Source organism: Argiope bruennichi, chromosome 9, assembly GCF_947563725.1.
Source record: "Argiope bruennichi chromosome 9, qqArgBrue1.1, whole genome shotgun sequence".
Lineage (NCBI taxonomy): Eukaryota > Metazoa > Arthropoda > Arachnida > Araneae > Araneidae > Argiope > Argiope bruennichi.
The window spans coordinates 62,282,230-62,310,081 of record NC_079159.1 but is presented as its reverse complement, the minus strand read 5'-3'; the positions used below and the strand labels follow the sequence as shown (position 1 = coordinate 62,310,081).

Sequence of the window (27,852 nt, the reverse complement as noted above, 5' to 3'; positions counted from 1 at the left end):
CTAAGCAGCTGCCTAACAGAAAAGTAAGCTTAAAATCTTCAAACTCAGCTCTTACAAAATTCGAAAATGTACGTTGTTTATAAACATTAACAGCTGCGCTTTTGTATACACAGAAAAATGATGATTGATTTTCGAAATTGGTTGGTGTAATAGATGAAAAGAAAGCTTTATGATAAGAATCTTGGATTTATTATGCAACAAATGTTTGGGGAAAAAAAGGCCCCAAATTTTGAAATTAAAAGACGCCATGTTGATCAAAATTGAAACTCGAAAGCAATGATGCAAGAAATAGTATAGCAGACATTTACAGTTTTTTATAGTTAATTTTAGACCCTTGAAAATGTACTAGACAGAATATTTTTCTTATGTGCATGAAACAAAAATATAAATTATTTTTAATATAAAGGAGCTTCATGAATGATCATGATGAATTTTCTTATTATAGATTTTTCACGTGTTTGAAAAAAATAATTCGGTCTATGATGTCGGTCTTTGAAAGTGATAACTAAAAGACAAAAATAATTAGGCCATTAAAATATTATATGAGGTCTTTGCAACAAAGTTACAGGTTGGTGTGTAATATTGGATGAAACTTGCCAGAAAGTCATATGCATGCAATTAATCCGACAAATCAAAAACGTAATGACTAAACTATGAGTATGAGTTACAGGGATGAAATGTAGAATTTAATTTTGAAATAATATTCGCTGAAGAGTCGGCTATCTGTCAATCTGTCTGTTCATATGTATGGGAACAAGGTACCTAAAGAAGCATTAAGAGCTATAAAAATTAAATTTAGTACATGGTCTTGACTTTAAATTTGTCCAGTCAGTTAAAAGATAAATGCCCAATACATATACTCAATTGCTAAAAAACCAAATTTAAAAATATATCAGAAAGTTGTGGACAGAATATTTCTAAAGGGCGCAAAGCTTGGAGAGGACTTATTTGGAATTCAATTATAGTACATATGTATCTTTCGTTACATTAGATGTAAAAAAGGGACAAAAATGATAGCTTGCCCTGGTTTTGCATTTGCTAATCTACAACTGATGACTCTGACTAAGATGAAGTATACTTTGAACAATATCGACCTGTGCTGTGCCATTTCCTTTGACCTTAAAAATAATTGTAGTACATTAAAAAATCTTTTTTTAAAAAGATTATTTATGCAAATCTGCACTTTGGAATGATAGAATTACGAATATATAACAGACTTGATCTAGAAAACTACCTTCCAGAACTAAACAAGATCTCAAAAGCTATTGCCAGTAAAATTTTCGTTCTTCAATAAAAATGTTTACACTATTTCTAGTATTTTACATGCTCAGAATGGTTTTCTAAAACAGAATACAATAAGAATGTTAGTAATAAATAAACATGGCATAATTATTTGTTTTCACTTTTAGAATGTTAGAAATACATTTTAATTTGATACCAATTAAGCAGACTATTGTTTACGAATTTCATTTTTCTAATTAATTTATATTGAAAAAATAACACCATATTCCGAATATATGACGGATTCAGTCATTAGGACTACTTTCAGAGCCAAACAAGATCTTTAAAGCAAATATCAGCAAGAATTTTGTTCTTCAATAAAAATATTTTTACTATTTCAAGTATTTTTCATGCTCAGAATAGTTTTCTAAAATAGAATACAATAAATATGTTAGTAATAAATTAACATTTTTAATAATTATTGGTTTCCACTTTTTTTAATGTTAGAAATGCTTTTTAATTTGATACCAATTAGGAAATTAGCAGCCTGTTCTCGGCAAATTTCATTATTAATTATTCATTCATTATTATTTATTTAATTTATTAGGAAAAAAATAACAAAATTATTTTACTTTCAGCTACTTTTATTTTTATCTATAACTCGCTGGCAGCTGAAAATGAAACCTTTTTCTTTTTATCAAAACAAGAAAAGAAAAAAGGAAATATAAAAACTGTGCGTAATTTAAACCCATATGGAATTAGATCTAAATTTTACTTTTTAGATAATTAAAGATTCTATCTTCGTGTTAGCAAATCAGTTTCTCTAATCATAACATCTTTTCAAATAAGACATGCATTTATATATTTATAATATTTACCTTACCAACTCATCGTATATTAAGCTATTATAATACTAAAACATTCATCGAACGATAATTAACCAGACTAAATATCACTCAAGAATCTTATCAATGCACTACATTTTAAGCAAAGATAACTGACCGATCAACTTACCGAGTCCTTCTGCCAAGGCGGCTAAAGCCGCGATGACCAGGAATACCTTCATTCTTAATCCCAGCTCTGGACACTCACTCACTGTTCTCTGTGCAGCTCGCGGTCGCTTTTAAAGTGCACACATTTTGGAACAGAATGCTGCTTTCGCCATGCCGCGTCGCATTTTTGCAAATAGCGAATACGACACCAGACTGGGAACTAAATTTCGGCACTAGAACAATGGAGGCAAGGATGGTATTCAGCCGAAACTATTTCAATCGTGTGTGATATTTTCTCGAATTAATGGTTTCAAAGTTCTGATTAAAAGAACAAGGTGAACAGTTTGGAGAAATGTTTTACAATTTCTGTGAATTTGGCTTTTTACGTCAGGGCCCTATATAGTTTTGGCTGTAGGTGTTTTAATACATTGTAACACTCGAATGGTGCCAGTTGCTGGTTGGTTTGAGGTAATTATTCTTAGAAGCATAAGTTTGTAAATAGATTTAGCTCATTTTTTGCATATTTTGAAACCTCAAAACGAACATTCTGGAATTAGAATTTGATTGTGAATTTTAAAGATCATGATGTTTTAAATGACCTATCTTCAAAAAAGCGATGTAATGGTTTTAATTTTTTTATATTTTTGAACTTCATAAGAAATTATCTGAACAGAATGGTGTTATTATTTATAAGAAAAGACATAAATGCGCCGATTCCAACGGAACAAAGGGATTGGGAATCTTTAATGTCAAAAATTATTAATTACATTATAAAAATATTAATAAAATGAAATTAAACAAAATAAAACTGTCATTTAAAAATGGAGATTTGTTAGAAATTTAATATTAACATGTATAAAAAATATATTGTGTATTAAAGCATGATGACTAGTCTCAACTAATAATAAATGAGAATGTTTATGAGTATGTGTTTATATGAAAGTTAGGATGTTGTAGGACAGACTACCCTTAACCACGAAATCTGGCACAGATATACTTTGGAGAATAGGAATGTGCAGTTTCGAGTGATTTTTTTAATTGCAATTAATTGCGAATTTCTCAAATATATATATATATATATATATATATATATATATATATATATATATATATATATATATATATATATATATATATATATATATATATATATATATATATATATATATATATATATATATATATATATATATATATAATGATATTTTAAATCTAATTTCAATTTAATTAATTGCCAAGATTTTATCTTAATTTAGCTCATAGTAACTTCATTCTAAAAATATTCTCTTATTCCGTGATCCAATTCCACTTTCGGTTTAATTAATTCCTCTGTAAAAAATTACTGGGCAATCAATCTACGTCAAATGAAGGTGATCCCTTAGGTGCCCTTGAAAAGGTGTCAAAGTTCACCACGTGTATTGAATTGGCGCATGGCCGGAAATCCTATGTTATATAAGACTAGTGATCATTTGTTCGTCCCTTTTTGCTTTTTTCCTTATTCCTGCTTTTGTGCTGCGTTGCATCTGCTTGTAAATAAATTGCTTTCCCGAGATGGATATTAAGAGAGAATAAAACGAAAGTAAAAATACAACGGCTCGTCTATGTCTTCAAACCTGCACTCTGCACTAATCCTGTCGGCTAAATAATATGTTACATTATTTTGGTTGAAGCAGAGTATATATATATATTCACTTAAAAATTTTTCTTCCAGTTTTGATTATCAATATTCGTTTATATTTTGAATACTCGTTATTTTTCTATAATCACTGTATTTTTCTATACTGAATCATTTTCTGTCTGAAGTATGCTTTTAATAGCATTTTTCATTTTATTTAATTTCATGCCAGTTACGATTCAGATTCAGAAATAGATAATGAAATGAAAATTATTCTAATTCTTTTAAATTCGTCCAATTTTAAAATATTGTTTAAAAAATTCACTACCTGTAATATAATTGAATATAAAAAATGTACAATAAAATTTTGCTTTCTTATCGTAGTACATTGATTTTTTTTTATTGAATCAATGTAATTTTTATGGAATAATCCCTTAAGAAACTACATAATTCACAAAATATATATTCTTTAATATATAAAAAAACTTCAGTGCAGAATGTTTCTACTTTTTTTATGAGCATTCTGCAATTCAACAAGAATCAGCGCAATTCACAGGAATCAGTGGAGTAAGTAATGCACGTGGGAAACAATTGTTAGGGGACTTAAATTTTGTTTTAAATTCAGTCTATTTAAAACAAAATTTTCTAATAAACTCTTATTCCAAAAATTTTTAAGAAGATTCAGACCAAAACTCTATGTTTCGTAACTATCATTCTCCAATCCCATGCAAGGTATTAGAAGTCCCACTCAAGATCCACAATTTTATGCGACATAAGGAGGATAAGATCTTATTTTAAAATATGCAAGAAAATGTCGGGGAAATCATTCCTGCTGGTTATTTCAAGCAATGCATTTTAATTTTGTCACGGATACTAATCCAAATACCAAATAATCTCACTTTCCAGATTTTTGGCTGGGAAACGTTCTAATGCCCAATGGTTTCTTTTGGCCCTCTGTCTTTAAGAGAAATACGTAATTTCTAATCCTTTTTAAATGAAAGAACATAGTGATTAGTTCTTCGTTTAGTTAAGCTATTTAAATTCATCCTGAAAGGGCAATTGTTCAGATCTATTCCAACAATATACGTATAATGTGATCAAAATTAAAACACCCCTACTCTGAGCTCTCTATACAGGGAACTACTCAGTGTAAAGGCTTCAAAATAATTAGTTCCAGAAACACTAACAGATGCCGCTGTACAACAGAAAACATGCTAAAAAGATACAAATAATCAGGAAAAAAACCACTTGTGGTATGGAATTTTTCCTTTCTAATTTCTATTGCTGAAATGAAATAAAAGAAGATAAAAAAAAAGTGAAGAAACTGTAACTGTCGTTGTAACTGCAATTTCGCACTATAAGCACAAAAATTTGCATAAATCCTTGTTTTGCTGCTACTGTTCTAATTATAAAAGGGATAAAGCTGGGAAAATGTCATTTTTATCAGCGATGGCTCCGCGCTCTGCTTCTGAAGTTGTTTTATGAAAACAAAGGAAATGCTGCAGCTGCACTTCGTGAATTTCGTGAACTTGAGAATTTACGCAGACCAGCAGGTACCAAAACATGCTCAAAAATGTTGCTGCACCCCAAATGCAACAGCGCCAATGTCTTGATTCAATTATCTTTCTACAAAATGAAGCGTCTCCATGCATTGGATTCTGTGTACAGCAGTTTCTTCGGCAACATTTTACTACTAATAGAGTAATTAGTCGTGCATTGCCGGCAACTAGAGGTACATAATCCACGATTTTTTGAATAACAAATAATTTTTCTATTGTTATTTTTAAATATTTGTTCCAAATATCTGTTATTTCAATCATATTATTAAATTAATTAAAAATTATTATTTAATATTAAATATAAAATTTATTAATTGTAATTAATATTTAATTTACTAATTTAAGTAACGTGTGATTGAATTAATTTATCTATTTCAGCTTACTTGATTTACAATTTGATTTTTTTCAAAACTATTTATTTAATTTCTTTATTGAAATAAACCATATTTTGAAAAATTTGAATTAAATATGTCATTTCTTTAAACTGTTTACTTTAGTTCTATATTCTACCAGTAGATGGAGCCAGCAGTAAACTTAATATATACAAAGTCAAGTCACAAGCAATAAAAAAGGATTTGTATGGAATAATGCATCATCAAATGCGTATATCGGAAATGAAGTGGAGCGGCGACTTCACGCTTTCCAGCGAAGTCACCGCTCCGATAAATTTCATGATACGATAATTCCAATAACAGGTCCGTTCACTTTTCAATTCAATCACAGATTTCTCCTATTCTGTTTTGTTCGAGAGCTTCCATTGGGCAGATCGTATCGATTGTTACTTTCCGGTGAAGTCACCGCTCCGGTTAATTTCAGTGATATTGTATCGATTGTTACTTTCCGGTGAAGTCACCGCTCCGGTTAATTTCTGTGATATTGTATCGATTGTTACTTTCTATCGTGATCCAAAATCTGTAATCGAAATATCACCAGTAAGATCGTGTAGTGATCTTAGCGCCACCTTTCATTCATGTCATTCTAAAGCGCTAACTATCTACTTTCCCTAATACAATTTATGTCAATACTTCGCCCGGGAAAATCCCCGTTCTATGTATACGTGCGCTAAGCAGTGATGTTCCGATGGTTGTTAGTGAAATAAAGAGTTAATTTCCTAATAACGATAAAATGCTTTATACAACACTCTGCATGAACCTCACCACAATCGTATCAAGGATTTGAATCACACCCCTCTTTGAAAAGTATTGATCACTGGTATTTGCGACTTTATGATATTGGTTACGTAATAACCGCTCGTAAAATATTCGTCATCCTTACCTGCAACCTGACCATCTCGTTCTACATATCTTAATCCCTGCGATTTTTGTCTTTGGGGATACTTACAAAAATCTTGTTTATCGAGGACGTCTGGTAACCTTGGCAGATTTGAAAGACACTATCACTCTGCACGTGAGAAGCATCTCAATCGAGCAATTAGAATCCGCAGTTGAACAAGCTGGTAAGCATCGATAAGGTGCTACTGATTGAATGTTTGATACATTCGAATAAAATGTGTTACAAATATGTATTTTGAGACTTTTCAAACTATTTTTTTGCTGTACAGTACCACCTATCAGTGTTTCAGGGTCTATTTTTTCCCGTAATCCGTCCCCCCATGTTTTGAATGGTATGTTCACCTATTTTGAAGCCTTTACTCTGAGTAGTTTGCTTTATAGAGAGGTGAGAGTAAGGATGTTTTAATTTTCATCACATTGTATATTTATTTTCTCGTATACGTAGTATAGAGAATGTAGAGTATTCATCAAAAACTTCGTACCCGAGATTTTAACGAATCCACTTTAAGACCTTTCCGAGATCAAAAAACACATTTTTAGAAAATGTCCATCTGTCTATGACAAAGATAACTCATAAACACTTTGAGCTACGTGCTTGAAATTTGGTATATGATCTTTATACCAAATTTGCAGGTTTTTTCCAAATTTTGAGTAAAATCTTATCAGAATAAGTCCATCAGTCCGGCTGTTCAAATATGAGTTAACATGATATTTACAAAGAGAAGAGAGCTAGTTAGATAAAGTTCGTTACACAGATTTAACATCTATAATATACATATGTATCAGATTTTGAGCCAAATCCATCACGTAATTGATCGTCTGTCGGTCGGTACTTTCAGAAACGGGTAAACGCGATGATTTAAATATATTATATTTAGTACAGGATTTTGTGACTATAAGTGCAGTTTTGTGTGAAATTTTCGTTTCAGTCGGTTCAGAAAACGTGTCTAAAATATAAATTTGATTTTCGGATACTATTATTAGCAGTTAGGGATTAATCGCCAAAAACTCGCCAAGGTTCACATGATAGGCTCAGTAAAAATGCTAAATTCATATCAAAGGTTACTATTTCGCAACTATTATAAGACGATACTATGCAAGGCGCTCTTTAGGATAACATCTTTACTAAAGAATATGCGAGAAAGTTTTCAAAACTTATTGGTTTGGAGTTCTAGGAAACACAATCAACGAATATATGCAAAACGCTTGCTGAATTCATGTCATAAGAACCATTGTAATCATTAGTGTTCTTATAAGGATTATGTCTGAAAACCGAAAAAACCATAAAATTATAAATCGAAGCAGCCAAATAACAAATTTTTTACTTTAAACCATGGAGAATAAGTATTAGAAGAGAGTAGAATAAATTATGAATGTATGAAAATTTTATTTCCCATAATTGTTTTTTACAACTGAAAATAAAAGAATTGTTGTACTGTTGTTTCATTATATTGAACCACATCTGGATTGAAAAGTTTTGTATAATTTCAGTAGCTTAGATGTCATGGGCTGAAATGTGATTCACACTCCACGTTTCAACTGCAACTGTTTTTTAGCCTATATTCGTGACATTTCGTTGGAACGCTCTCATCATCCTCTTTCATCCACAAAGTTCTAGCTCTTTTGAAATTAGAGGAGCGAATGGTGAAATGGTGGGAGAGGCTCTTAATATTTGTGGTCAATAGAATCTACCTTCTCTTTCCTGTTTATGAGCAAGAATTTTTACGCTGAATATGGAATTTATATAATATATTAAACGGAATAATTATACTGAATCTGCATCGTTTGAAGGTAAATTCTTACAGAAATAGACAGTCAAACGGAAACTATCCATTAAGTTATTACCAGGGGAGAATTTAAGTATTTTGCAGTCATAGTCAGTTTACATTATGAGAAGATGTATGCTGTTGATAATGAGATGGATAACTTAGATTCTTTTTATATTTAATGAGATGGATAACTTCTTCTATTCTTCTTCTTTTCTATATTCTTTTAATATTTCTTTAATATTAAAATCTTTCTTTTCTATTCTTTCTTTTCTTTCTTTCTTCTTTCTTCTCTTTTAATATTCTTTCTTCTCTTTTAAGATTCTTTTAATATTTTATTAATTAGACAAACAATTTCAGTACATTTTTAATATATTAATGATTTATTCTAAATTAATATTTTTTTATTTTATTAAATTTGTGAATATTTGTTTTATCTACATATTATGACTGAAGACTGCCCGGCATTTATGGTTATACACAAAATTGTTGAAGCATATGTTCAACTTTATAAATAGTCTTTTAACTAAATGAACATAATGAAATGTATAGGAACTTGGTCAATTATTTATGATAAAATTTAATATTATCCTAGTATTTTATCATGCATAGAGTCGGCATTTTTACATCTTATTTATCTGACAGCTAAAAAAATAATTTGATTTATTTTATTTTTTAATAACTTTTTTAATTGACCTGCTTGTAGCGCCCTTACAGCCTAGCGGCCCTAGGCTGCTGTCTAATCTGTCAATTTAGAAATTTGCTATTTGATTTCTGATACCATTAATCACAGCACTGCATGTTTTCCTGTCGTCACAAAAATTAATTAAATTCCTGAGATTGAGTCGTTAAATGAAAATCGTAAAAAAGTATCCTGCCTGCCAACCCAGTATTATGGAATTTACCAAAATTCAAGAAAAAATTAATTTTAGACACATGCATATTTGCAGAAAATTTGCAGTTAAAGTCCAATGCACGGATGATGATGGATATATTTTTAAAATAGGATAATGTACTTTTCTATCTTTCAAAGGACTAGTGAAATCCTAATGTGTTCTGAGGGAAAAATAAATCGTGGGAAACTACTTACATTAACACATTACATTTAATTTAATGGGAATGATAAAAAAATATTGAAAAAAAATGAGAAATTTTAAAAACAGGTAAATGAAAGAAGGATAATGTGAGGTAATCACGAAGCTTTCCCTTGTTACTAAGCATTATTACGGAAAAAACATCGAATATAATATAGCAATATTTTTTATTATGGAACAGTTTTATTCTCATTTTTCAGTCCAAAAGAGGATGCAACTAATGCAAAAATAGTGGCATTATATTAGATAGGTATCAAAATGGAATCAACGTAGACATAACAAAAATAGATCTACCTCACTTTGTATTAGTCCTCAAAATCTTTTTCTTTTGGGTTTATATAAAAGATAGAGTGTTGCATCGCCAGTTGAAAATGTTCATACACAAAAAATTGAAATAATAAATGCTGTGTCTAATGTAACATCCAAAATGTTGTATAATACGTGATAAATACAGTCACGGCCAAAATGTCGGATAATAAATAGAATACCGTCTTGACATTCTTCGAGCTACCAAAGATACTTACGCTGAAATTTACGGATATAAATGGTTTTATTAAAAAATTTATAACTGTCTTTACAATAATCGAAACTATCAAATGTCAAATTATACTTTTTTTTGTATTCACAGAAAAGATTTGTGACTTCCCTGTATTATATATTGTGAAGCTTATCGATTTAATTATGCCATAAATAAAGTGTATCTGAAGGAAAAAATAAACTACGCAAAGTCCATGTTTCCAGTCCTTTATTCATTTCTTGTTTCTGTTTCAGGTGGGAAATAAGCATCGTCCTTCATTACATGAGATCTTTGTATATCGTTCAAGTGTGACACTCCTGAAAGAAAGAGAAGCTTGAATGAATACATAATATATTGACTTTTTAGATTATTGGATCAAGCGTAAAGTCCCATTTTACCACATCATTTCAAAATTTTATTTATTATCTACTTTTATTCATTAATTCACTTTTTTAAAATTTTTATTTAATTTGATTTTTTTTTATTACTAAAAACAGAATTTCATAATCTTTTTTTTTCACTTGCTTACAAATATATAAAGCCTTGAAATCTAAATTCTATCTGTACATGCTCCCAGAGATAATACACTATTTTTTCTTTTTCAAAACTTATTATCATTTAATGGAATAATTTGACTAAACTTTCAATATCTTCGAGAAGCCCCGTTTGGCAACAAATTTATGAAAAATCGATTTCCAGAATCTATTTCGTTTACAATAATTCATAATAATATAACAATATTCATAATAATAAGTTTACAATATTCATAAAAATATAAAATATTTTAAAATTAGAAGAAATTCATATTAAAAGTATAAGCTCTGCAATTGTGTTTTTTCCGTTATTGTTAAATTTTGTTTCTTAGGTATGTTTATCAAAATGAAATTTCATGTGTTCGAACATCCTAATAGTTTGAGATCAACCTAAAGAGTTTAATTAATTTTTCGTGAAAATTGAAATGAAAATTTTGCTAAATGCACCGAAGCCTTTGAGAACACTGGTATGAAACCCAAATGATAATGATATGTAGACTGAAATCTATTTATTATTTGTGAAAAAATATTCACATTTGTTTTCATAATCATATTAGTTTTCATAATTTTCAGATGCCTTCTTTTATTACATAATGAGAAGAAGTCCTCTGTCAATAATCTTATCCAAATTATATTTGTTAATTATTTTAGATTTTCTGTATATTCGTTGCCCTTAGAGTAGTTCAGTTGTACACTAAGGGCAAAAGCACATGCTAATCATCATAAAAAACAGCGCCACCTTGGATGGTGAGAATAATGCCGAATGAGTCTAAGCTGAGAGCCTATTGATGAATAGTGTACTCAAAAATCCGAGATAAAATTAATTATTAATGAGTATTAATTAATTATAATGTTAGGTATGATATTAATTATGTATGATATGCATGATAATTATGTATGATACTAATTATGTATGATATGCATGATAATTATGTATGATACTAATTAATTATGATCATTGATTAATAATTATTAATGAGTATTAATTAATAATTAATGAGTAATTGATAATGAGTTATTTTCAATTACTCAGTTATAATCTAATGAATGAGTAATTGCCAACATTTACCACCTTTAAGTATTCTGTTTTTGTACTGATGTTTTTATATACAAATTTAATTTTTTTCTCTGGTATCATGTGTAGTTATCTTAATAAAAATATCTTGCTATATAGGATATTCCTTCCTTCCAATAAAGATTTCAATTAAGATTATCTTACCAGTCAAAGCCATTGTTGTATCCAGTTGATTCTTAACAATTTTGAGAACGTTGTCCACTCCATCTTGACCCTGATAGCAGAAAAACGAAAAAAAGAAATGGTTAGCATTTACGCTCATTCATTTTACATAAATAAGAATAAAAAAAACTACATAAGAATAAAACTTCATCTTAATTTAAATATAAGTATAAATAGTAGGCTCTCAATAATCAGTAACAGCCACTACATCAAACCGACATAATTTTAAAGTTCCACATTTTCAAAAGAATGATTAAGGAATTTTAAGCGTGAAACAAATTGCTTACTGCATGCGGATTTCAGTTCCTTGGTGCGTTGCCATAGTATTTTGAATCACATTTTGTTATGTTTTGTTATTTGTTTTGTTTGTTATTTATTAGATATATCATAATTTTGTACATTTTGCGATATTTTGTGTAATAAACATCGATTTTACAATCAAAATTCGTCTTTTGAAAAGAATTTCTACTAATCTGACACTTTCGTTTATTTGGTAATCCTCTGAACTGGTAATAAATTACTCTAGTTTTCTGCGTTGCAAAATGATTACAAATTTATAATTCGTGACATCATTTTCAAACGCGTTTTCAAATAAATTTAATCTGTAAGATTTCCATTTTATTAAAATATTTAATTATTTAAATAATAAAATTTTTGTTTATGCTTTATGTAATCAATTTAATAAAAAAGGAATAAACAAAAATGTTTAGTTATTGAAAGTTCTCAGCAAAAAGATTTCAGCAACAAAAAGTTTCTAGTTATTAAAAGTTTTCTTATTTAAAAACAAAAAGAGAAATATTGCTATTAAATAAAAATTTATAATTGAATGTGATTAATAAAGCTATGGAAAAAGATTTCCTTTAAATTTGGGCTACTCTGAATTTAAAATATTCCATGTTAAATTCTAGTCATCATTCGTTTTATTATAGGATTTTATCAAAATTTTGTTTGATGCACGAAAATCGTTAAATATTTTTATCTAAAAGAAATTGATGTGAAAATATCTTGTCGCTATCTGTTGTCGCTAGACAAGTGTTCAACGAAATAGAATTCTACATCAGCTTTTGAAAACAGCCAAAACTGCGAAATTATAATTCAAGTCTAAAAGTTCCATCTTCTTTAAACTATCATCCTCTTTGCTTCTCTTATATATATTTTCATTTTAAGTTTCGGAAATTCAGTCGTCCGGTTTTCCTTGATTTTCCACTTAACTTCTCGAATACTTGAATTTTATTAAAAAAATTTTCAACGACTGTTGATATTCGATTCTCTGTTTCTATTATTGTGTTTTAAGCTATAATTAATTTTTAAATTATAGAAAAATATTCTTTTAAATTTTGGGTTTAATTTTCTCATTGATTATAATTTTCATCACAATTTGAAATATCTCAAGAAATTATTAAATGAATGATTCTTTTTATAAATATAAATTCACAGTGGCAATATGTTTTCTTATTTGTTACCACTTTTTTCCCTTTTCTACATTAATTGTTGCAAAAAATTTTAGCGTTTTTTCTTGTAAATGAAGCAGAGTTTTACTCAAAATTTTAAATTGTTTTCATGTGCCTCAATATTTCAATAAATAATGACCGGTGGATTAGTTCTTATTTCCACTATCCTGCCTAAAGCCTTTTATGCCCATTAAAATAGTATGAGTTGGGAGGAATAAAAGAAAGACACCCATCATCCCAATCTTAATATAATCTCTAGATTTTTAATATAAATACCAAGCGCAGGCTGTAACCCTGTCTGTTTCACTTTCTTCCATGCTTTATTTCAACCAATAAAGATTACAAAACAAAATTAATTTTTAAAAAAGTGTTTAAAGATTTAATATGAAACTTCGACGAGACCAAAAACAACTTTAAGAAATGCGATGTCTTGAAGTTACTGATATTTTCTAAAGATATTTTAGAGAAAAATATTACCTGTCTGATCTGTCTTAAATTTGTGAAATCGAAATCTTATTTTTAATCGCAAGATTGGAAATTTACTAAAAATTGAACCAGCATTTCATTTCCCTAAATTGTAAATCTTATACACTGAAACAGAAACGTAAGCAGTCTTTAAAATTTCTTTGAGACCCATTGTAAAAAGAAAATGTCTTACGCTGTGAACTAGGCCCCAGATAGCTGGTCTACCAAAGAATACAGCTTTTGCACCCAGAGCCAAGGCTTTAAAAACGTCTCCACCTTTTCGCACTCCTCCATCCAAGTATACCTCAGCTCTTCCTTTTACAGCTCGAACAATCTCAGGAAGAACATCCAACTAGAAAAATAAACAAATATAATTAAATTTCGTAGATTTGACTACAACTCATGCTGGAGGGCAAAACAGCAATGATATCATAATAAACATATTATTGAATAAACTTTCTTTCGTAAAAGGGCAAAAGTAAATTCTTAACAAAGCAATTTCTAAAAGCGATCTCCGTTAAACACAATTACTGTCATGGGAATTATGCTTATAGAGTGCTCCTATAATGCACCGATAATTCATTATATAATGTTCCTTCAAGCGCGGAAATTATTTTTTTAGAATTATAATACAACTCACATCATTATTTTACTAACCATCTTTAGAGACAAATTGATATACCAGTAAAACATTTTTAAATTTCAAAATTTAATAAATATATAACTGATATTATTTTAAAAACCTTTCACTGTTTTTTATTCTTAATTTTCTGTCTATATTTTTATACATTTAATTATGTAACAAGAAAGAGCGTTAGTTGAGGTAATAAACAATGTCTCATTCTTCAAATTAAGATAATAACAAAAAGAACGTATAAAAGAACATAAACCGTTGGCAATATATCATTTAAGAAATGTAAATGTAAGTTTCTTATTTACTATTTTAAAATGAGAAATTTTACAACTTTATTCGATTTTGATTCCTCGTCTCCACTTTGGTTAGAAAGCAAGAATTTTTTTTAAATGTTACTTTAGAAAACAATAAAAAAATTAAGATAAGGCATTTCACTGAAATTTGGAGGAAATAAACATTAAGGTTTGTCACATATGGCCGGCAACATTTTTTCAAAAAGATGTTCAACCGTCAAGTAATATTTTATGATCTCGTAACTATGCTTACCACTTGTGTATTTAATTAACTTTGACATACAATATATATCATTTGAGAATTTCATTTCATATATTTCAATATGAATAAATAACGGGTCTTTGATTTTTGATAATCAAACTTGTAATTTTGAACATTTGTTAAATTTTTTTAAAGATGAAAAATCTGGTGAATATGTTAAATGAAGAGAGTATTTATCTTCACTCTTCCTCTCTTTAAGTATATCAATATTCAAACACATTTTTATAACAGAAGGGAACAAAATTATATTTTTATTCATTTCAACTTCTCTGCCAGAAAGGTGAGCGATACGCTTCAATTGTCCATCATCCAGCATTGCCCTGAGTCAGCAGTGAATGCTGGTTTTATTATTCCTTTCCTTTGATGCGGCCAGAAACAGAAGACGAACTGTTACGAAAGTAGAAATTCTGTTATGTCTCTGTTGTGAAACGAAACAAAATAGTGTTGCCGTAGGTGGCAGCTGGTATTCGAGTAATGCAGCTGCTCGTTTGTGCTAAAAAAAATCGTGCATTCTTCTTTCAACTCTTTCGTACACTATTCTCGTAAAACATTGTCTCTTATAAAAGCATAATCAAAAGCTATTTTGCCTTTGTGTTCTGCAACCAAGTGTTCTGGATTGACATCCACAAAGATGACGCTATTAGAAGAGTAAAATAATTTTTGTTGTTAGATTTTGTCAGTTTTGAATATTTAAAAAATATTATATAATTGTAGAATTATTATCTAAAGTAAAAGATTTTTAATATGTTGTAAAATTTAACAATAAAGGTTGATTACCTTGACGTTAAATTTTCTCTAGTTTACGAAATTAAAGAAGAATTGCGATGAAACTTAGCTGATTTAAAGATTTTTAATTCAAATACACCATTCATCAAATTCATTCATCTTTCAATTTCTTTTATTTACCATGCTAAAACATTTAGGTCGGTAAATTTCAAATCAAAATTAAAAATTCAAGATCTTTCATTAACTCAAAAATTTCTCTACTCTATAATGTATTTAGTTAAAAAATTTCTCATTTTTTCAAAAAAAATCTTATATTTTAGATATGAATTGTATAAGTTTGACTTTGAAATCATTGAGTTTAAACTGCTGTTAGTATTTGTTAGTTAATTAAACTTGCTTATTTAAGGAAATGGTTACTGTTTCTAAGCATATTATTGCTACATTAATTTATTTTACTTAATTTTTATTTATTATGCAAAGTTTAAAAAAAAAATGTCTTAAAAGGCATTTTTTTTTCCTAGAAAATTGTTATTTTCTTTTGCTGCACTTGTTTTCAGACCCAGTTTTGTTTTATTCTAACTTTTGTTATGATCCCATTAACATTATTTATTAGACAAGTTCCACAGTTTTACAATTTTTATGAGCATCACTTGAGCATCACTTCTGTATTCGCAATGACTAACACAAATTAAACACAATAATTCTATAGTGAATGTTTGTTTGTCTGTTGGTTTTTTTAAAATAGCAGCAGTGTGCAAAAAATCAAATACATTAATAAAAAATATATGTGCAACAATTTCACGAAACCTGACTAGCAACAAGTTAGTTATAAATATTTACAAATGTAGTCTTATTTTTGTTCAATTTTATAATACAGAGAAAATATCAAATAAGCATTATGGCAAAGTATGTTTATTCAAAAAATTTAAACAGATCTGCGTGTTTGATGTAAATGCTATCCATTAAACTTTCTCAGTAAAATTAATTACGTTGTAGAATTATAACATTAATATACACTCAGACAAACAGATATATACATTCAATTTAGATTTTTTTAATAAAAAGTAAATTAAGATAAAAATCTAAATCAATAAAATTTTACAAAATGCTGAAATGGAATGTTTTGACTATTAAATACATTTTTATGTGTGCTTCACACATTTGTTTCAAAAAAATGGAAAAATATTTATTTCCTTAAATATTGCATCTAAGTATATACTTCTAAATATAAAGCTTCATTAATTAATAAAAAAAATCTTTATACGACTCTCATAATATAAAAGTGTCCGAAAATGTTTCTTTTACGTTCATCTATTCAAACACAAAGTTTCACTCTTCGATCTACAAATACATATATTCATTCTTATTAATTTTTTTTTAAAAAATGGCCACATAATGTATTTATGGAAATTTTCAATGCTTTTTAAAATCGATTATCTTTCTCTTCTAATTTACTCATATTGTTTCATTCTACTAGCAATGCTTGAGCACATGTGCAGTTGCATTACGATTACATGTTACGTAAAACATGAGCATTGCAGAGCGTTCCTCTTTACTTAAAATATATACTAAAACTATTTATTTATTCCCTAGGAGAATTCGATTCTTTTAACGTACTAGTTACTCTGATTAACAAAATAACAAATTTATAATCAAAAATAATTAAAATATCAAATTTTAAAGAAGCAAAGACATTTAAAGAATTCTTAAGATTATGTTTGTTTTAATAGAGTTCATTATTTGATAAATTAAAAGCCGCTGCTGTATTTACTTTTGATGGACAGACTAAATGCTTGGATATTAATTAATCATTACATAAAACCATTTATATCATAAAACAGTGATTATTTGCGTAATAAATAATTTTTCCAACCATTTAAAAGAAATTCACTTCGAGTTTTCTTTTCGAGAATAGAAACTATATTAGAAGTCGTATGACTATATTATAGAAATGGTCTGTACCGGATTTTAATATTATCCTTTATAGAATTGTTGAATTAGCAAATCACGCTCAATATTGCATTCCATTAAAACAGTGATTTTCCCTTTTCTTTACCATCTCCTTACTACGACGTGACTTTTACTTTTTCAGGTTTATCCATCAAGATGGCAGTTAGCTGTGATGATTATAATTTATAGGTAAAAGAGTTCCTTAATGTTTAAATTCAATTCAATTTAACATTTTATGTATATGACTTTTATTTACTAAATGCAAATCTCATCTTTTACTCCAAATCAAATAATTTTAATTCCATTTCATAGGCATATTATATGTTTAATACCTACAAAAAATTTTAGTCTTCATATTTTATTTTATCCAAACAAACGTGGTTGGCCATAAACATTATATCTGTGTCGAATTACAAATTTCCCTAGTTTTTTTACTTTCAAAATAATTGGTTTTTTCGACCTTCAATAAAAACCATCACGAGGGGTCTCTCTAAAGCTTACTCGCATACTCGCTAATAAATTTGCCATACCAGAGAACGCTTTACAAGACATTGGGGTACAACAGTTACGAAATATAAACCTCTGGCGTGAATTTAGCATTTTTACTGAACCTATTGTGCCAACCTCTGGGAGTTTCTTGGCAATTAATCCCTGGTATCCATTAATAATAATTTATCTTTTAGATACTTTTATCACAGCCGATTGAAACAAAGATTTGACACAAAACTGCATTTGCAGTCACAAAGTCTCATACCTAATTAGATATAATTAAGTAACTGCGTTTTCGAACCATTGTGTTTACATGTTTTTGAAAGTACAAACCGTTCAAAATTGGCCTGAATTCTATCAATCTAGCTCTCTTCATTTTGTAATTATTGTATTTATATTCGAACAGCCAGCCGGACTTCGTCTGAACAGAAATGACTCAAAATTTGACAGAAATCTGTAAATTTGGTGTAAAGACCGTATACCAAATTTTAACCGTCTAGCTCAAAGCGGTTTTGAGTTATCTTTGTTACAGACAGACAAGCGGACATTTTCCAAAAATGTGTTTTTCAAACTCGGGGGGGGGGTCTTAAACGTGGAGATTTGGCAAAATCTCGAGTTCGAATTTTTCGATGATTACTATATTTTCTCTATACTAAGTATAAGTAGATGTGGTAATGATTATGATGACGTTCCACACTATATTTTCCATTTCCCTATTCTTCATCATTTGAGAAAACTTATTAAACCTCAACTAAATATTTCCCAAATTCTATTAAACAATAAATTGATTTTAAAAGCTCAAAATATTTTGGATTTCCTATATCATAATGAAAACATAATTTTCCAAATTGAACAATAACTTATCCTAGTTTGTCAAGCACTGTTAAAAGTGGACAGTATCTAGTGAGTACAAGGAAAAAAAATGCAAAAAGAACTCTATCAGGCCTTTTGTTCCTGATTCATGGACTCTACCTTAGACTGAGCCATTGTATATATTTATTTTTCTGTTTGTTTATTTTTTTATTTACTTATTTTTTATTCGTTTATTTATATTTTTCACTTTTTTTTTTGTTTATTTATATCATTTTTTATTTATTTTTTTCTTTTAAGTTTAAATTGCCTGTCTTCGGTAAATTTTATTATTTACAAATTATGTTTCAATGAGACTGTTGGAAAAGTATGTAGACTCTTCTGCTTGGGCTATTTAGACCTCTACACTTTTTCTTTTTTATGCCTACTCATTTTTTCCCTTTGGCTGTTTTTAGCTTCTAGTACACAAGATTATTTTTAAAAAATTTGAATAGCTAGTCCTTTGATAGCTATTTAAATTCTATTTTTTTTTAATTTTTATGATGATCTATTTAAATTCTATTTTTTAAAAAATTTATTTATTAACTTTTACCGGTGTAACGCCACTTTTGGCACACACCTAATCATCATCAGAATACATCAGAACACTAAGTATACGAGAAAATAAAAATTATTGACTTACTGTAGCTGGTACACCATCAAGTTGTCTGCCGCCATGATTGGATACTAAAATCCCAGAGGCCCCATGTTCCACAGCTAAGATGGCATCTTCAGCTGGAAAGACAAGACAATGCATAAACAATTAAATCACACGATTTTTGAAATCATTGTGACAGTTTAAAGAATGAGTTTTTATCTCACCTGTTAGTACTCCTTTGACAACTATGGGCAAAGCCGTGAAGGTCTGAATCCACTGGATGTCTTTCCACGTCAAGCTGGGATCAAGAAGCGAGAATCCGACTTTACTCCTTAAGTTGGAGCCAGAGACTTCTACTTCACCCTTAGCTTGCAAGTTAGGAAGCCTATGACAATGTTAACAGCATTTTTCATTACAGTGATTTATATTTCATTTTTTTTATCTATTTTATTTAAAAACATCTGAAAAATACCTCATTATGCCTTCAAAGCAAAATAAATGAGTGAAACCAAACAATAAAGAGAAAGAAGATAATATTTTTGTCATACATATATTTAGTAATATCAGTCAAATGCATAGAATGTTAGTTATAGTTATTCAAACTCAGTTATTTATAACATGTTTCAATATAGTGACTAATGTTTCAGTTTTTTTATTTTTTTATTTACCTTATCACTATTTTAAAACGAATTCAAAATGTCACATTATACCTTCAAAGCAAATTAAATGAGTAAAACCAAAAACCACAGAGAAAGAAGTGTATTTTTATCTTAAATACATTCAGTAATATTAATCAAACGCATAAAATGTTAGTTATAGTTATTCAAACTCAGTAACAGGGCAAATGTTTTGCTAAATTAATACATTTAAATATAGCTGTTCGAGTTTTGATACTTGATGCTAAATGGATTAAACAGTTTAATTTCTAGATTACAAGCACTTACACATCCAAGTACAGTACACTCCCTAGTATCCGGTTCGCGACTATCCGGCTTCCATATTGCCCAGCCTAGTTTTTCAAAAACTAGAAAAACTCTTAAGTTTTGACTCTTATCTTAGGGTTACCTTTTCATATCTGTATAATTTATCATCGAAAAATAAAATCTTTTTGAGTCAATATTTTTAAGAATCAGGCCTGAGATTTACGTTAATGTTTTGTTTATGTTTCTAGCATCTAAGTTAAACATTACATAATTTATGTTAAAATATGAACAATTTAATCCTTTAATTTAATTTTACTCTAATAATTTCTTTAAACATGCAGTGCAGTATATAAACATATATAAACTATCAGTACAGAGCCTTCTATTTTAACTCGACACATTATCGGCAACGGCTTCTATGATTCACCTGACCGCGGCCGCGTTCACATTCTACGTGGCTTGAGATAAATGGAGGGCTTAGTACTCAATAAGAAGTAGGGATATACATATTATAGCAGTGAAAGTTTACGTATTTTAACAGTGAACTTTGTCTTCTGGTATTAGTGCGCAAAACAATGAGTTCATAGAACTCTGGCCTATCTGGCTTTTTTGTTAACCGACCAACCCTTCTACCACATTAGGCCGGATACTATATAAATAAAATTGCCTGAGTGTACTATATAAATAACATTTCTAGTATAATAACAGAAAGTTATCCTGAAAATTTTTGAAAGATTTTCATAAAATGTGGATTACAGGCAATGATATGGTCCTATTTGAATATAATCAAGTATGAAAGCTTATATATTATTGCAAATATGATTACCTTACACAATAGGTTATAAGTCAATTATAAATTGCTGATTCCATAAAATAATGTTGTAACGGATTGGTAAGGATAGAACCTGGGACCTTGTGGTTTACAGTCCAGTAACATGACCACGATACAAAAGCAATTGCTCGAGTAGCGTAGCTGTTAACTGGCTTATAAGCTATTCACTACAATGTGTTACAATTTTTTGTGCCATATCATTCTTCTTTTCTGTGCATTAAGATAAAATTTTCTCAGGTCTAAGTCCCATTAATTTTTCTAACCGCAATAATTTTGACAAAGTTCTTACCTTAGATGTGAGGGAAGAGTTAGGTTGTGCACCATATTGATACCCCACATTCCGTTGACAGGTGAGTCAGCAGTGACAACTATAGCCTTGTATCCTGAAATATCTGCCCTGTGTATCAATTCCCTCGTCGCCTCCCTGTCCTTGGTTATGTAGATCTGCAGCCAATGCACACTGCCTGGAGGGGTCTTTCTAGGCAGATCCTCCAAGGCTGTTGTTGATAGCATGCTCAAAATCATCACACCACCATGATTAGCTAGAGCTAAAAATAGATTAGTTTAATTATTGATAGAAGATAAAAAAATGAAGGAATAATTAAAAGATGAATGTTTTCTAATGATTAAATTATATATGTCTATTCGATGTAATTTATTTACTGGCTTGTTTACAAACTTTATAAAACTGAAGTAAAATAATTTAATATCATGTTAAAGATGGTTTTATCATTATAAGAATACTTTGAGGGTTTGTAAAGGATTATTCAAAGACATGAGTTTAAATGACTTTCAGAAAATATTAATATTATCCATAAATAAATGAAAAGCAGCTTCTGCATATAAATGCGAACAACTCTCTATTTTTCTTTAATATGTGGTTAGAAATTTAAAAATAGGCAAAATTTTACGAACTAATTTTAAAAGAAAAACTGTAGTTAAACACTTAAAAAATTTACTATTATAGCGCTATTATTTTTTCGAAAGTAACAGGGTAATTCAAGTAATAACTAGATTCCCTGCTGGAATGAGATATGACGAAAATTTTCGAATTCTTTAAAATAAAAATCCTTGCTAAAAAGAATGACGACTTTTTTGTTGATACTATATTTGTATACTACATTTTTTATATAAAATTTCAGTTAATCTTACATTTTTTTTATTTCTCTTGCTGTAGTTCCATCTAAATAATACGTAAAGTCACTGATTTAATGAATATTATATTACTCGAGTATAGCAGAAGTTCAGAATATTACATGTAGAACTTCCAGAACAGAACACCGTCTTATACCGCCATATTCATAACCATTCTGGTCATTGAATGGTTCGATGGGCATGTCAAATATATATAGCTTATAAAAGCAACAACGCATGAACATTTCAGAATTCAACAGCAATTCGTATGAACAAGATGATTTATAGAGATTAGTTAATAATCTGGGTAATACAGAAACCATATAAAACGTATTATTCTTTTGAGCATATCAATTGTCAAATTGCTATGAATTCTGTACCTCTGGCTGTGCCTACTTCTCCATCTGGATGGGCCATTTTCTGAAAGGCGACGGGCGATATACCCAAAGGCATTCCCACTGGTTGCCCTAACATGGTCAAACTCATGTTTCGATACGCAACATTTCGAAGCAGTCGTGGGCGGATGTGGTATCTGAAAATGAAATGAAATATTGGGATGAGAAATAATTCAAGATGATTTCCCAAATTTATTTTAATATTTCACTTTTATTTTTCAAAGTTCTTCTGGCCGGTGGAAAAAGAAATTGGTTCAATCGTTTTCTGTTTCTCTTTCTCTGCTTGTGTGTGTGTGTGTCTGGATTGCAATTTATGTTTACCATAGAATATTACTCATCATGAACAAAAATTTTCTTTGATATTCAAATTTCAATGTGTTTTTTTCTACAATACATTTGTATTTCTGTGCGTTCAGATACAGGTCAATCATGAAACCCTAAAGTATGTTCAATGTGAATATGATTTCTTATTACATCAAAAGATTAATAAACAAAGAAAATTAATTAATAAGAAAACAAAGACATATCATTTAATTAGTTGCCAGTTACTATACGGGAAATAGCTAATGATACATGATAATGATGAGCCTGCAACCATTTCTTAAATCCCTCTAACTACATTATCATTATCATCAATTCTGATAAGAAAGGGTCTAAAAATTCTTTAAGAAATGTTGCAAATTTTAGTTATTTTTTCAACAAAAATAACGAAACCTCAATTTATGTTTTAAGACTGGGGTCAGCAGACTTTTTCAGAGTATGGGCTACTTCTAATTTTTTCAAGGTGTGGTGGTCCACCCTATGGTGTAGATGTGGTGAGCTAAAAAAAGTGGTCTACAATATTTATTATAATTTAGTAATAAACGCGGTATAAGTACTTACCTACATAACTACAAACATAATAATAATAAAAAGATACAAAAATAATAATAATAACCCCATATATAATATCAAATTATACATTTAATATCAAACAATCCGAAATGCATTAAAAATTAGTTCTATTAGTTATAGTTACTAGAAGTCTGTATACTGTCCGCCAATCTTGAATATCTCGGTATATTATTACTAAATGCCAATCTTGCACTGCATTCTAAGTGGTCGTCTGCGAGACGGGAACGATATGTTGTCAATTATATTCATCATTGAAAATGCAGATTCACACAGGTATGTAGACTCAAAGAAAAATGTTAAATAATATGCATCTTTTTTTAAAAATTAGGATACTTTATTTCGTTCATTAGATTTCAAAATTATTCTTAGTTCGTAACTACGTACATTTATGTCATTTGAGGAGAAATTTACATAAGAAATAAAAATATGAAAATATAAATTATGTGCAGAGAATACATAATTTATATTATATCGTTATTGCATAAATATGTTTCTTTTAACATGTACGTCTTAGGTTTTAATAAAGGTGGTCACCCCTAAATGTCTTGGTGAGCCATCGGTCGATCGTGATCGACTTAATAACCACCACTGTTTTAAGAAAATAAAATAATTACTTACTTTTGAAAAGCCTTTTCATTGTCTCTGAGAGTAATCTCTTCTTCAGCCCCGCTTGCGTAGTAGTCCCTAGCGTGTCTATCCATGTAAGCCGTTGCATATTCTTCATAATCCCTTAACGTTTTCATATATTGAGTCCCGAGCCTATAAAGAAATTTCGTTTTGTAAAAAGTAAAGTAATAAAATATTTTTTGTGATAAATCTATAAAAAAAACTGTATCATACCTTTTAAAGAACCATGTTTTCCTCTGTATAAGGGAATCCTAGTTGAAAAATAATATATTAATTAATTCTAAAAATGTAAGTTACATTCCTTTATGTATTTTAACACTGTATTGAAATACATAGAATAGGTTTAATTGCAGACACGAAGAGGATAACATTGCAAGAGTCAAAATCGAAAATGTTAAGTGATCGTTAAAAAAAAAACTATTCACATTAGATTCAGAAATTTTTACAACAGCGACCTCTTTATACATTCTTTTGTTCTATTAGAGGACAATTATACATTTTTCACATTTGCTACATTGTAAGGTATTGCTCATTTGACACTTTATCATAAAAACTTTCCATTTGTCATTTTTAGTCCTCAGTTCTAAATATCTTTAAATTTTTGAAATAAAAACCTAAAGAAAAGGAATTTTCAAAAATAGGAAAACTTTGTTTTTATTAAATAAGAGAAGAATTTTTTAAATTTTTTTCTTCTCTATAAATCTATATTCATATATGTAGCTCATATGCTAACGAAAGATTATTACTCAGCAGAAGGAGAAATTATCTTTGATATTCAAATTTGGATGCTTTTTCAATAATACTTTTGTACTTCTGTTCTTTCAAAAGTATTTCAATCATGGAACCCTTAAATTTGCCGTATATGAACTCCATTTCTTTTACATTAAATTATGTATATCCTCCAAAAGAAGATAAAACATCACTAATTAATATCTAGTAAATTTTGTAGATTTTTCAATATATTTACAAAGATGATAAAGACCAAATAATCAAAAATATTAATTTAAGATGCTATCCAAATCAATTTCTATGATCCCTAAAATTAGCTCAAGATCCTTAGAAAACAACAATTAGATTTAGAAATAGAAGACTTTTTTAATGTGAGCCATAGAAATGATTATTTCAAAAAGCAACATTATTTGAATGTATCATCTTCCTTGAATGTAGCTATTTTTCGATACGAACCAAATTACTGAATAATGTTTCTTATAACCTTACACTATTTCAAAATTTGAAATTACATTTTTCAAATTAATTTTATTTTACTATGCTAGAGATTCGTCCCTTGCTCGCTTTCGATCATTAACCACATTGTTGTTCGATACTGTACCCGATGTTCGTCAGTTACAGTTAATAAGTTTTTAAACTCCACAGACCATTCGTTCAAAATTTAATACTTAATCTTTCCACGACGACAACATTCATTTGCAGCTCAGCCTACTTCCGATTCGAAACTCAAAATCCCACAATGAAAACATTCTTTATTCACGTCTCTAATATCTAAATATTAATTTCATTTTTCACGTCTTGTCGGTGACGTAGTAGCTTCACTATCAGCTTTTCTTTCCAAATTGGCAGATTCTCGCTCGGTCTCATTTTTTTTTTTCTTCATCTGATATCGCCGGACATCCCATTTTTATTTAAAAAGCAGTACAGGATTTACACATGTATTGCTTAGGTATTCAGACGATTGCTGGCCGAAAAATGTTCGTTACTCAAAAAACGTAAACAAACCAGAAGGCTATTCATTAGTGTTGCCACAAACGATGTCCAAAAGTAGAATTAATAAATAATATTATTTTAAATTCGTTTGCTGTTAATTAAAGCTTTACTTTTCCTTTATTTTATCACCATTTCACCGTGAAGTGCAATATAAAGATTTACTACGATGTAATAATTATTTTCATTAAATATTTCAAACAATAATGGTAAAACAAGCTCAAATGCTATGGATATGGTGATTTGTTATCTACCAATCACAAAGCGAATAAAATGCAATTTTTACATAAAAATTTATATGATAGATAGAGAGATAAATAATTTATCTCATCGTATAACTTGTCTTGCTTGCGACAGCTTTATGAACAATACCTTACCGGCAATTATTGCTTAAATTCATCAACTTGATGTTCTTTCTATCAAAATAATTAATCACTTCTATTAATTAATAGAAATTGGACCAAACAAAACACTCTATTTTTGTAATTCAATTTATTGAAATATAAATCTAGATATTTTATCTAAAATCCTTTATTATACTTTGATTGTTCTCTTAAATATCTCACTGACTTAAAATCTCAATAAAAGCACTTAAATCCATAGGCCATTGGGAAGTTTTTCCGTGTCTGCCTACTTGATAAAAATTAAACAATTATAAAAATATGTATGAATGTATCTTACCCTGGGAATATAACCAACAGCCACCTGTAGACTACAACATAACATCAACAGACAAATAGTAACACCATCCATCGTTTCTGTCATAAATGATAAACAGAGAACTTAGTTCTTCTGAAATACTGTTTCAAGAACAAACAATACATATTAACAAACAATTGAGCTCACTAAATCATTTCTTATTTCTGGAAAGGATTCAGGAGAAATAATATGTTTCAAAACGAAACTCCATGTCATAAATATAGATGTCTCCATGTATAAAATATACATATAATATGAAACAATTCACTGACAGCTTCTCAGGCTTCATATTGACCAAAAATGATAAAATTTCTATTTCAAGAAAAAAAATTCAAGAAATTTTCTGTCTTTTATCCGGGCCACAATGACCGGATGGTACTGCAACAGTTCTGTTACGAGAGGGTTGTCCCGATTGCAATGCAGACTTGCCGCGAGTGTAAACACAATTCCATAAACACATTGCAATAAAAATTGTGTTTTACTAGCCGTTTTTGGTGACCAGCTGGTTCGCTGAAATTGTTATATAAATTTCAATTTGATATTTTATATAATTTGCTCTTACGGCTTCTTCTACCAAGTGCTTTTAATGGTTCAAATTTTGATACAGCATAAAATGTAAAATTTTAGACGCTTTCCACATTCTACTCATTGTACCATGCATCTTTCGAATTTTATATCATCTCATCCAAAATTTCAAAGGGAAGTAATTAAAATTCAAAAATTTACTTGCTGTATTATATATTTATATTATTAATAGAGATTTTTAAGTTCTAGTTTCATGATTTAAAAGAACATTAATCTTTTTATTGCAATTGTAAATGAGAGAGATACTAATCCAAATTAATAGAGAATGTCTCTGGGTTTCCATTAAAAAGTTTCCATTAAATGATTTTGAACTGTATTTGTCCGTATTTTTAAAAAATATGTGTAAAATGAATGTCCAGTTACCCCGTGTAAAGTTATGCACTATGGCACTTCAAATTTGCTATATTTGAAATAAATATAGAAAACTGAAACAAAGGTGAAAAATGGACACAGACAATAAATTGCATCTCAAGAGTAAAGAATGAAATTTTGTCTGAATGG

General features: G+C 29.0%; 1 protein-coding gene across 3 annotated transcripts in view; it reads right to left on the bottom strand.

Moving 5' to 3' along the window:
- Positions 1–10,277: 10,277 nt before the first annotated feature.
- Positions 10,278–27,852, bottom strand: part of LOC129984303 (uncharacterized) — a 42,607-nt gene continuing 25,032 nt past the window's right edge. For all 3 annotated transcript variants that reach the window (XM_056094161.1, XM_056094163.1, XM_056094162.1), the window contains exons 2-11: positions 26,749–26,825; positions 24,562–24,599; positions 24,340–24,480; positions 22,813–22,964; positions 21,588–21,846; positions 19,768–19,928; positions 19,589–19,680; positions 13,936–14,094; positions 11,809–11,878; positions 10,278–10,373 (exon numbers count right to left, since the gene is read on the bottom strand). In XM_056094161.1, the coding sequence (XP_055950136.1) occupies positions 10,285–10,373; positions 11,809–11,878; positions 13,936–14,094; positions 19,589–19,680; positions 19,768–19,928; positions 21,588–21,846; positions 22,813–22,964; positions 24,340–24,480; positions 24,562–24,599; positions 26,749–26,825 (1,238 nt within the window). In that variant the 3' untranslated portion in view covers positions 10,278–10,284. The remainder of the gene's footprint in view (positions 10,374–11,808; positions 11,879–13,935; positions 14,095–19,588; positions 19,681–19,767; positions 19,929–21,587; positions 21,847–22,812; positions 22,965–24,339; positions 24,481–24,561; positions 24,600–26,748; positions 26,826–27,852) is intronic.